The sequence below is a fragment of the Enoplosus armatus genome, chromosome 2 (assembly GCF_043641665.1).
Source record: "Enoplosus armatus isolate fEnoArm2 chromosome 2, fEnoArm2.hap1, whole genome shotgun sequence".
In the NCBI taxonomy this organism is placed as follows: Eukaryota; Metazoa; Chordata; class Actinopteri; order Centrarchiformes; family Enoplosidae; genus Enoplosus; species Enoplosus armatus.
This window is the reverse complement of record NC_092181.1, coordinates 27,921,249-27,933,814: the sequence shown is the minus strand read 5'-3', so window position 1 is coordinate 27,933,814 and position 12,566 is coordinate 27,921,249. Positions and strand designations below refer to the sequence as shown.

Below are 12,566 nucleotides of genomic sequence, written 5' to 3'. Positions count from 1 at the left end.
TACAATTCAGAGCATAAACAAAATAAAAACACCCAGAAAATAGAATGATTAAAGCATGCCCATTGACACACCATGAGGAGGAGGCGAGCGGCCCAGCAATTTATTTTGTGTTCACATCCAACTTTTCTCATTATCTGAGACCATACTGAGTACAGGGTATAATTAGGAATCTCTTATCATATTAACATAGTTTAGGTATTCAAACCAGTCCGATTTGATCTCTTTTTTTTGGCATGTTTATCCCAATAGGAAGGGGAGAACTATATCAAATAATTTAAAGGTCCACCTTTTTGTACATGTTGTTTTACCTCTAAAGATTTAATGTATTTGTGATATACTTCACCATGCAATGTGAACCAAGCAAGGTACTGTCAATAGAAGAGTAGTATAGCTGTGGACAAGCTGGGAGTACTGTGTAAGGTGAGAGTCTCTGAAAGTGAATTTGTTGGAGGCCATGATTCTCAGCTCCAGAAACCAGTTAAATCGGCGATTAACCAGGGAGCAGCAGACGCATCCATAGCACCATGGTAGCAACGCTCCTGTACCACAGTCAGTCAAGACAACTGGAAGCCCATGAAGATAGTTCAGTAAGCTGTCCTTGGAAAATATAAGAGGTCCGTATACATTAAATGAATTGAAGGAGGTCATTGTAACATCACAGTCTAATATGGAATCAGGTGAGAACCTTTGAGGCGTAGCTCGTCCGAAGACTGATTATACACAAACATGTCTCAGAGATGAGTCTCTTTGTATTATCTAGCGGGCACCGCCTTCTCCCTGGTATTTGGCTTCCCCTTAGCTGCACCAGCTGGTTTCGGCCTGGTCCTGGCAGGTGTGGTGCCAGAGGAGGTCTGGGCGGTGGCTTCCTGCGAGGCGCTGCGCCGCATGGTTGATGTAGTCCTGGGCGGTAGCATGGGGACAGTTGGGGCTCGAACCGATAGGGGCTGCCTGGATGGACATACTCTCTGAGGGGAGGGGCTGTCAGTCCTGCAGTGGGTGGAGCTAAGGCTGCGTCGGGTTCCAAACAGGACTCGCAGGGGCATTCGAGGGCTGCCAGACGAGGCAGGGACAGCAGAGGGACGGGGACATGAGGAGGAGGAGGACCTGGGTGAGACAGGTTTGGATTTCCGTTGAGTGCTGAGAGTGCTTAGTCCAATTTTCTGATTCCTGTGGACAGAAGAATAAATTGAAGGTGTTATTTCTTTAAATAACAAAATATAATCAAACTGTTTCAAAATGAACATTTGTATACACTAAAAGGGGGAAACAGAATAGTACCCGTTAGTGATGGATGATGCTCCTTTGGTAGTGCTGGAGTCTGGCAAGGAGAGAGGAGAAGGACCAGCAGCAGCAGCAGCAGCAGCAAGCCCCACTGAAGGTCTCTTTATGGGAGTGATGGGCCTGGGGATCCTGCTCCTGCACTCCTTGGAGCCTTGCTCTTCAGTCGGTTTGAGACGGGAGCTCCTCCTGGACTCGTCCGAGGTGTGGGTGTCCTCTTCTGAGCCGGTGGTGGACAGAGTTTCGGAAGCCCTCCGGCGCTCATCGTCCCCAGAGGACAACGATGATGATGTCCCAGACAGCATCCTCCTCCTCATCCAGCGACCCTGTTGCTTCTGGACCAGCAGGCGGGCCAAGTCCAGCTGCCTGGCCCGCTGCTGAAGCCGAGCCCGAGCCGAGAGAGAGGAGGACTGCTCTGAGCCTGAGTCCTCTTCAGAGATGAGTATTGGGATCCGGCTTCGGATTCTGGGCTTCATGGTGGCCAGTAGTTCTGATCTGGTTGTCTGAAGCTTGGCAGCTTCTTCGCTGGATGATGGCTGTTTCTTAGGTTCCTGTGACAGATCTTTATGTTCATGAACTGGTGACATGGCTTCTGGGACAGGCTCCAAAGACTGGGCCAGGACAGCTGACGGACCATTCTCAGTTTTGGGATGTTTGTCAACTGGTGTAGTTTGGTCTGGCACGGACTCCTCTGGTGACTCTTCTGTCACTGGTGCTCCCCCCTGCTCATGGGTGTCATCCTCTACAGCTGTTGCCTTCATGATTGCCAAGACTTCCCGGTCACTCTCCTTGGCAGAGTGACCGTTGGAGGACATGACATTGAGGTGTGATGTCTCTGCAATATGGATGAAAGTGCGCTCAACTTTGGTGAAGGGCGGTGATGCAGGAGCGATGGGAGTGGAAGGCCTAAGGTCTGACCTGAGAGCAGGGGACAAACGGCCAGTTTCAGAGGGTTCAGGCTGGATCCCCTCCCCGACCGGGAGGCGGTCGTTACGGGAAGTTAGGGCACACGGTGTGGCCAACTCACCCTCTAGAACATGATCACCACCAGAGGGAGACTTGCGAGTGTCTCCAGGTGAGAAAAGGACAAGGGTTTTAGAAGCGTCCTCCAGGTCAGGGTCTGCATCAGCAGCTGAGGCGTGCTCCCTTTGCCCCCTCTGGTCCTCAGCCATGAGCGTTGAAGGCGCAGCGTCCTGGCTACGTTCAGTGCTCTTCTGACTGGCCTCGCTGTTGGACTCACTCTTTGTGACGTCGTCATCCTTTGGCCCTGGAGGTTCTGGGACTTCTTCGTCTGGCGTGGCAAAGCTTCGACGCTGAGGCAAGGTACCGGTTAGCATGACGGTGAGGAAGTCGGCCCTCTTGGCCTGGAGCTGAGGAAAGATGTGGAAATGCTCCTTCTCGTCGCTCTGGCCCTTTGTCCGATAGTCTGGGGAGGGCGGTGACGGGGTGCTCTGCTCCGTCGGTGACAACACCTGGAAACAATTCAACAACACTCTTTATTACAACTGAATCAACTCAAAACAAGTCATCATGTGATAGAGCTTCTTAAGCTTGGACATGTCACAATGCATTAACACAAGGCCTATCAACATGTATGATCAATGAAACCATAGGAAGGGTTGAATTCATAAATTGAGTCCATATTTATTTAGGGTCCAGAATAACACACAAATCTGTAACTGGCACAATGTGAAGACAAGAAACTGCTTAAATAAGATGATGAAAACAATAGAAACAAATATATATCAGTGAAGTTCAAATACAGTTTCATCCGAGCCATTTCAATGACCACGAAATGTACTACTGAATATTTGTTGCTCCCTGGTTTTGTCACAGTGGAACCAAATGCCAGCTGGCTGCCAATGTTATAAACTTGAACAAAGTTCACAGATGAGTTTTCGAAACATTGACAGTGAGCTGGGAGGAATTGATGGTAACCCGATGAAAAAGAGAGTCTTGCACTGACCAGCTGAAAACCATTTGTTTGATAGCTTGCTCCCTAGCTAGCTGCCTTGCTTGCTAGGTAATGAACGTCTGTGCATTGTGCTGTGGGGATTCAGACATCATCCAGTGTTTTTGTCATTTAACTTTTGTCACTGCCCTGCTTCTTCTAGCAGTACAGACAATTTTGTTTTTAAACCACGGTGATTTAAATCTTGTTCTGACAAAAAGGAAAATGTTTTAGAGGAAGGTAACGCTTTGCTAACGATACCTCTCTCAATAAGAACGAGAGCAGGAACTGATGCATTTGCCCCCAAAACCATTTTAATGTCATTTTGGTTGTACACAAGCGTTTCAAGATTGTCTAGATTACATACATTGATATAAAAGGCACAAAAAAATGCATTGCAGAGTTTATCCTTAGACAGCACACAGTCTGATATCAGGTGATTTTCAAGTGTTTCCCTTCATAAAGATTTAACATACAGCCTGTACATACATACTAAACCCCGCTAATTATCATGCTATTAGAGATTAACTGCAAACCTAATGACTTTCTACATTTCTGTATATATGTACACAGTTATCATTTGGATTTACAAAAAGTTTAAAATACATGCTTTACCTGTAAATTATACAAGCAGTACTGTACAATCATATAGTGATAGAAAAAAAAACGCTTACATGTATTATACAGGTGAAAGACACTCACGGATCATCACACTGAACGAACACTGCAAGCTCTTCAATCCTCTTTACCTCAACAGAAACTCTGATGTTATTGCAAAAACCTTGAAGGAACATTGAGACATTTTATGAAATAGTCGGATGAGAACTGTACAGCCAACAGTACCGGACACACAGTTTCAACTAGTACGGAGAGTACAGAGAGACTGAAAGCACGGGGTGAACTGCTGGCCTAGCTCCATCAACAGAGAAAACAAATCCACTTCACTTCTGTGTGCCCTCTAAAAAATACACTGAGCCTAGCTTAGCAGAGACTAGGAGCATGTTACAAAATGCTAGCATAGCTAAATTAAAGGTAGCGTTGAGATAAAATCCACTTTCCAACAACTCCAAGTCTGTCTGATTTACATGTTGTATCTTGTTTACTGAAGTGTGGAAATACAAACGTAAAAATGACACATTGTGGTTTTAGCAGGAGTTAGCATTGGAGCTATTAACCAACAACCGCCGGGAGCAGTGACCGCACATCTGTAAAGTCCTGAACTGAGGGGGGTCGTTGCTTTGAGCTCTGGCCTGTCATCTAAACCCTGCTGACTACAGGATGACCGCTGACTAGTTTGTTAGCTAATAAGATGCATGTAAAGGTAGGAGCTGAGCTAGCAGTTCCCCCCAACTTCCAGTCTTTGTGCTAAGCTAGGCTAAACACGTCCTGGTCCTCGACCTGGATCTCTGCATCTATCTGGACACACAGAGATGAAACTGATATCCATCTTCTCTGGGAAAACAATTCATTTCAGACTAAGACGATTGCTTAAAATATCTAAATGTTCCTTTGACATGAGGTCCAAACTGATCTGATTAACAAACTGGTGAATGTGGCACACAGTCTAAACAAAACCAACATGGAGACGAGTGTTCACCTCTAAAGACACAATGCACTTCTGTTCTCTCTACAGACACATTTATCTGTATAATATCACCCTGTTCTTCCATAAAGATCAGCACTAACTTGTCAAATATGCAATACAATGTATGTGTGGGTGGAGCATAATACAATTTTTTTTTTACGTTTATATAATTCTAGTGTGTTATTCATGAGGTATAAATGTTTTGTGACAGACTGAAAAACGTTTGTGGGACTTAACAGTTTTAATAGTTTCTGCTAAATCCGCACTGATCTGGTTTCTACGACCATAAAGGCCTCAAAGTCGCAGTATTGTTGAAGTGACAGAAATGTCATTTTTGCAATTAATAAAAACCTTCAAAATGTTGATTTTTCAGGGGCGAAGAAAAGTAGCCTCATTTTTAGTTTGCCCACTGTGCAGCATTACTGCTTACATCACAGCTAAATACTGCACTTCTACACTCCAAACAAGATGACTTTTGACGTGTTCGTACAGCCAAAAGGGCCTGTTGGCAAACACAACGGAGAGCCATATTTTGGCTGGCAATGTTTTCATTTCTTAAAATTCTACGTTTCATTAAATGAATAGTTGGAGTTGTTATAGAAGCATTTTCTCTCAGCACCATGTTGAGCAGCTGTTGGACAGCCTTTGGGAACACATTTTGTTTGGAGTGTACTGCCAGCCTTACAAGTAATTTTGACTTTTTTGCACTACACATGTAAAGTTTTGTAAAGCTTCTTTTTTAGGTCCTGGGTCTTATTTTTGTTGTTTTGGCCATAATTCCTATGGACCACAATGAATGAATGAACTAAGTTAATCTTGAAATGCCTTTTCAATGCTCCACTGAACTGCTTTAAGTCCAGTACGAACCAGGAAGTAGCTTGAGTAAAAAAGTTCACATTGTTTATTTTGTTGTTGCGACACTGTACCTCTGCAATGAAGCTGTTGAATGAAATCCTATCATGACCAATGAGAATTATGTCCAGAACAGCTGAACTAAGACGTAAAAGTTAAAAAAAGACATCTCATCCATCCGATACTGTTGGCTCAAACAGCCAAACATTCAGAGAAGTCCATGATGTTTTCACAGCATCATGCATTACGACTTCCTCCACTAACAAACACACCTACACTGCAGAATATGTGATAAAAATGTGTGATGAAAGATTATGGATTCTGTGACTGTCAGGACTAAAGAAAGGCTCCAGTCAGCTGGACTCGACAGCTCTGATCCATGAGTATCCCCTCTAGTAGCGGTGTGAATTATTTACAAAAAATCACAGACGTTTTTCAGTCAGAGGTGTATATCCACTGTGTTTTTGTTGTAATTACAGTACAGTGCTGTTTTTAGTCATTTTACAGTCGGAGGTGCGCGTCATACAAACAGTAGATCTCATGCAAAGAGTGACGACAGTCGGTAAACAGTCTTTTGGTGCGACAGACCGTCATCAATGCTGCGGATCGTTTTTTTAAACTCAGTGTGTCGTCAGCAGATTCAGCACTCAAAGCTTTCCACCGCCTGTTTTTAACTGAATGTGGCACTGCGTTGATGGTGACACAGGACAAAACATTGACATGTATCAGTGACAATCTTGTACGGTAGGTGAATCATTTTGCAGGCGTGCAAAATAAAGTTTAAAGTTAGCAGCTAGTCCACTTCATACATTCTCTAAGTGGTTGTAGTGTAACGCTATGCTAAATATAAAACAGGCAGGACGTCCTGAACTCAGCATGAAGCAGCATGAAAACAAACGCAGGTTGTCTCCTCGTCAGACGCCTCCTGCTCAGGCTGAGCTAACGTTAATGCCGCAAGCTTAATGAAACAGCAAGTGGTGCATATTTAGTTAATGTAGCCCTTTAACACATTGAGAAAGCAAATGTTTGGCTTTCATTGCACAAAATGGCCGCCCTAGCTCGTCTCCTGTAGCCAGAATTTGGAAGTGTACTCGGAAACATGTTCAGGAGACTCGGAGACACTGCAGAGTGCTGCTGTGGTGTGACGTGAGCAGCGGCCTAATATCAAACAGGGTTTCACATTGTTCTCATGGTACCGAGGTGGAGACTACCATCCAAAAACTACCTCAAAGATGTTTGTAGGTTTCCTCCTGAAAGCCTCCATCTCTCAGGCTGCAACTGACAAAACATCTCATTCCTCGTTGTGGACAAACTGGAGGAACGCACCCGCAAATGTCAAAATGAGGACGAATCATTTGCACCTCTTGCAAAGATATTTTGCTGCAATACGATGAGTCAAACACTCACCGTTCGTCCTGCTCTTTGTTTTGGTGGCTGTTCTTTTCATTTTGTTGAAAGACATTTGTTTCCAAGTGGACCAATGAACCAATCAACGTGTCATTCAAAAGAGAGACACTTCGTGGACAGTGACGACAGCCAATGAGATCTGGAGGCTCTGGACAGCTGAACAGATGATATCTTTCTAGTAGTTCTAGTGAGGTAATCTCACCTCTGCTCAAACCAAGCAGCCTGCTTCAAGAGTTGTTTTGGGGGGACAGCTTTCTCAGCTGGTCTCTGGATGTTTGATGGTATTTCCTCCTGACTGTTGCATGTTGGTTACTCACACTTTGCCACCAAATAAACCACCAAAATACAATTTTCTTTTAACACAAGGAATTCAAGGAATCCACCAGGAACGAGCATCTTCAAATGGAGACATGGTAACACTAATACTTTTCCCAAAACCAACAAATAACACAGCTGCCCAGCTGTTTTCCACTGATCAACACAACTCTGAAACAGACTGGCCAGGTTTTCTATGCATGCCCTTACGATTCAGCGGTTACCGGCTGTGACCTTATTCTGTCTCATTGCTTGTGAAATGGAGAAAGTGGCGTTTTTTGTTTATTTCATCCCATTAATTACTTTTCATTTCAAAATTTTCATCTTTTAAATCTCCCATCAGATTGATTTCGTTCCTTCCAGGCAGCCATTGCTTTCAGTTCATCTCTGTAGAAATCAACTTGCAGAGACTTGAACTATAATGCAGATATTCCATCACACAAAGTTGTTTTTATATATATGTTTGTTTTAAACACTCTCAAATCTAAAAACTGATGGTATGATTTAAAAAGGTTCAAAAAATGTGTAAACCACCAAAATGTCCATTTAATGTCCATGTAACATCCCACATTTCACTTATTGCATCTGTGTTTTGCATCCATAGAGTCCACTCAGTGATAAAGTGCAACAGTGAAGTCCAGCGGTCAGAAAATAGTGAAAGAAGAGGAAGCACGATGCAAATAAGACGGTGATCTAAACACATGACAAGATGCAGGAACCAGGAAATCCACTGCAGAGCGGTTCAACCCACAACGAAGCTCAGACTTTCTCTGGTCACGCTCACTGCCACTTACAAAAGAGACAAAAGGACTCCACAGAAGAGCAGAAGATGATCAAGTCACCTTCACGGCTCTTCATTAGGTCAGCTGGCTCAGCCTTTAACAAACCCAGTAACAACTGCCCAGAAGACACCAGTATCTCCACCAACAAAAACCCAACAAAAAGCAAATCCTACTGATTGCATTTTCAGTTGACAATCCTTATGAATGAAACAGGATCGTCCTCGTCCTCTGGAAGACCTGATTTAACTCAGACACAGCAGCCAAACGATGAGACATTAAATCTCCGCAACTGAGGCTCTTGTGAAGCTTCTGAAAGTGTTTTGAGTTTGTTATCTTAAGATTATGACTTAACATTTCTCTTTATCCAGAGACAATCAAGTGCCTCTAACAGTAACACGATGTGTCTGTCTTCAGGTTGAGTAACGACTCCGTGATGAAATGGACGAGGACAGACAGGAAGTACAGAAGCCTGTTGTCGTGATTAAGACACATATAAGATCAATACTAAACAGTTTTTTCTCCAGCCGTGCTAGCCGCTCTGTGCGGCTGTAGTTAGACACAGCGCTGCTGCGAGCTAATTGCTAATCTAGCAGGTATATTCCCTCACCATCTTAGCATGTTAGCATGCTAACATGTGCTAATTAGCAGTAAACACAGAGTCCAGCTGAGGCTGATGAACGTCATCAGTTCTGCAGGTATTTGGTCATAAACCAAAGTGTTGGACACATGAACATGTTGACCTGATGGTGGCGCTGATGAAGAGTCAGAGGATCACCAGAGTTAGGATTCATCCTCTGGGCTCCATGAACGCCTGCAACAAGTCTCATGACAATCCAGTAGATGTGTAACACCGATGATGAGAAAATGAAGTCATAATCTCCTGATAAACATCCTAAAATAATTATGAAGCACCACCGCTGCTCAAACAAGAGATGCAACAATCACACGACAAACTGACATGAGAACCAGAACAACATTGGTTATTTCTGTGTAACTCTTCTGCCGATAACACTGTATGATGTCTCCCTTCCCATAATGCTCCATGTCACGTTTAACAGCTCGACCCCTCCTACACGCTTAGAGCTCCGCCTCCATTTCCTGTCCCCTACCAATCATAAAAAGTTTAGTTAAAAAAGTGTCACATTGAAAACAGGGTGCTTTAAATGCAAAGAGACAGCTCTGTCCGCGGGCCAATAATGGCCTCATACGCTTTCCTGTCATATGGTGGCCCGAAACAGCAAAACGCAACGTTTCATAAAATAATTTTTTTTTAAATTGAAACATCTCAGGAAATAAATCAGAAACTAAAATTAGCAATTGCTACATTCAGCAAAAAAGTTGTCAGAAGTTGTCACAGATGTTTCTGTTTTGTGTTTTTTTTGGGGGATTTACAAGTTTTGTTTGCTAATTTGTTTTGCAAAAGTATGTCATAGTTAATTTCTTCGGATGAATGTTGTGTCTATATTGTAAATTTGTTTTCTTTCTAGTCGTAGTGTTTTGGGAATTTTTAATATGTTTTTTGAAACCTTTATATAAAATTAATATTGTGATGTCCTTTAACTAGTTTTCTGCAATATTGTCACATTTTGGAGTTGTGAATACATTCAGTGAAATGTTGTGGGGTTTTATTTGTTGTTTTATGAAATGTCATTGTGTATTCACGCTTGCTAATTTTTTTATTTTTTTTTTAAACGTTGTTTTTTTGTTTTTTTTGTGTGTGAAATATTTGCACTCTAGGGCCACCGTACTTCTGCCCGGACACCCAGCACAGTAACAGTTTTTGTCATAAAGGCTGTGATTAGAGATCAAAGTGATTGACCAGTTATCAGAACTCCCTTCTCTCCTCATACACAACATTTAATGAAGCCAGAATCGGAGCGAGGCGTTCGGGTCACTGGTTCCGTGTCGGTGAAGACGCGTCGTGAAGCGGTGTCGGTGTATTGCTCGGTGGACGGGATGATCGGAGGGGAAACGCCGACTCCAAAGTCTCGGTGCAAAAACTTGATCGCCGGGACGACCTGCATTCCTCGACGATCGCTCCTTCATTTTAGCAGGAAAAGCAGAACAAACAAAACCAAAAGAAAAGCACAAATACTGTAAAGCTTAACAGTCTGTTAGCAGCGCCGCTCGGTTTCACTCTCCTCCTCTTCACAGACACTTTCCTGCAGCCTGCAGCCTGCAGCCTGCGGCCTGCAACACAAGGTCTGCAGAGAGGCTTCGTAGAGTTTATTGCATGGAAAATATTTCCCGTCGTCAGCACTTTTCTCCTCTTCTTCAGTTCCTCTGCTCGAAAAGTAGCTACGTGTGTGTGTGTGTGTGCGTGTGTGTATGTGTGTGTGTGCGAAACCAGTGTGTCAGTAATATGTACGATATTAATAATATGGCTTGTTGTGTTTAATTAACATGTGTGGTTATTATCTGGCTCTCAGTGTGTGTGTGTGTGTGTGTGTGTGTGTGTGTGTGTGTGTGTGAAGTAAACTGAGCCACCAGCAAGTTTCAAATATGGAATCAACTTTGTTCTGTTGGATTTTAAAGATTCACTCCTTCACAACATGACGTCAGTGACTACAGACACTCCATGATTTTAGGAGATTTAGGGGAACGTCAGTGTGTCTGTCTTTAAATAATAAATCTACACGGGAATCAATAATAAAACATATTGTTAATTAATAAATTACTCAGTAGGTGATCTACGCCGTGCGCAGTCTTTATCGAGTCCAGTTGATGTGCTGGGACACCAGGGTGGGGTGGGGGGCAGGGGGGGGGCCAAATTCTGCCCCGGGCCCCAAAGATGGTTTGACAGACCCTGCATATATCAGTGTGTGTGTGTGTGTGTGTGTGTCTGTGTGTGTTCTGAGTCCGGCTCTCAGTCCTCAGCTGTTGTTCTTGTTCATGAGCTTAGCTAACATATGCTGCAGCTGCGTCCGCGACACGTTCAGGACCGAGTGTCTGCTCCGCGGGCTGCCGGGCGTCGGCAGGGTGCCGGCGTGCCGCCGCCGGACCGAGGCGGTGGCGGCAGTGATGTGTGCGGGGCTGCTCTCGGCCGAGCGGCTCCTCTGGATGAAGCTGCCTCCTCCGTGGGGATACTGCTCCGTCTCCAGGGTGGAGGAGGAGAAGACGTAGGAGGCCAGCCTCCTCAGCTGATTGGGCCGCGGTTGGTGCCTGTCCTCTTCCAACTGCAAACAGACCAATCAGAGAGAGGGAGGGAGGTTAACAAGCGGAAACAAACTTTTTATAAAAAGAAATGCTTTAATAAATGTTTTTTTTCCTACGGCTACGTCCCAACACTCTGATTTGACTTCCTGCTCTCATCTCCTTCCCCTCCCTGACCAGACGTTAGACAGGAGAGAGCTGATTGGTGCTCTCCCACATCTAAAGTCTTAAGCTGATTGGTCAAAGGTTGCGAGGGGAGGAGCCTGGGGAGAGAAGCTGAGGGAGTGTTGGTGTAAATCTGTCTACAGTTACAGCTATCAGACACTAGTTAGAAGCTATGAAAGACAATAGACTGTTAGCTGTGTGGGTTGCCAGATTGGTCAGACTAGCATCCCTCTAGCTGCAAAAATGGTGATGAAAATATTTCCCCCACAAAGAAGCACTTTAAAAGGACACAAAGTCACCAGCACGAACACTGCACATACTGTATCTCACTAGTCTACAACAGTCTGAGCCTGGACAACTGACAGTTTGAGCTTTTGATTTCTGAGAGAAAAACTACCACTGGAGATGCAAAAAGAAACAGGGAACACAAGAGAGAGATGGATTCATCAAGCACACAAAACACAGACACACAACGGAGGAAAAAAAGGGAGGAGATATGTCTGAACAGAAGGAAAAGGAAGAGGAGGAACAGAAACTGAGTGAGAGAATAGAGGTAAAGGACTATTCCTAAACTGTGCTTACCCCGAAACATCACTTTATTTCTTCTTGTGTTGTCCCAATGGCACCCTCGCTCTTTTCTCTGTCTCCTCAGGTGAGTCAAACTCGACATACTGTGTACTTTTAAAGCGATAGTTGGGGGCAAAGGCGTCAGTAGTTATGTGGAGGGGGAAAGAATTGGAGAGGAGTAAAAAAGAGAGTGGCAGTCCTCGATGGTTGGCGGCGGAGAGCTCGCTCTGAGTCTAGCGGTGACAATCGGCACGGAAATAAAAGAAGAGCGAAGCAGAGCTCGCTAAAATATCACTACAGCGGGTTTGTGCACACGTTTCAGATGGACGAGGCCTTAAACGATAAGATGTTACTCTGCAGATAAAGTGAAATATCAGCGATGAAGTAATAACGTCCAGCCTGTAAACAGTATGGAGGACCAAACCTGACTTATTAGTAAAAAAATAAATGAGTGCATGAATAAATCAAATGGCCACATGAATGTATAAATGAACTAAAAAGGATAAAGAAA

General features: G+C 44.1%; 1 protein-coding gene across 1 annotated transcript in view; it reads right to left on the bottom strand.

Moving 5' to 3' along the window:
- Window positions 1-752: 752 nt before the first annotated feature.
- Window positions 753-12,566, bottom strand: part of ttbk1a (tau tubulin kinase 1a) — a 37,131-nt gene continuing 25,317 nt past the window's right edge. Inside the window, exons 14-15 of the mRNA XM_070922406.1 lie at window positions 1,279-2,750; window positions 753-1,167 (exon numbers count right to left, since the gene is read on the bottom strand). Of these exons, the coding sequence (XP_070778507.1) occupies window positions 753-1,167; window positions 1,279-2,750 (1,887 nt within the window). The remainder of the gene's footprint in view (window positions 1,168-1,278; window positions 2,751-12,566) is intronic.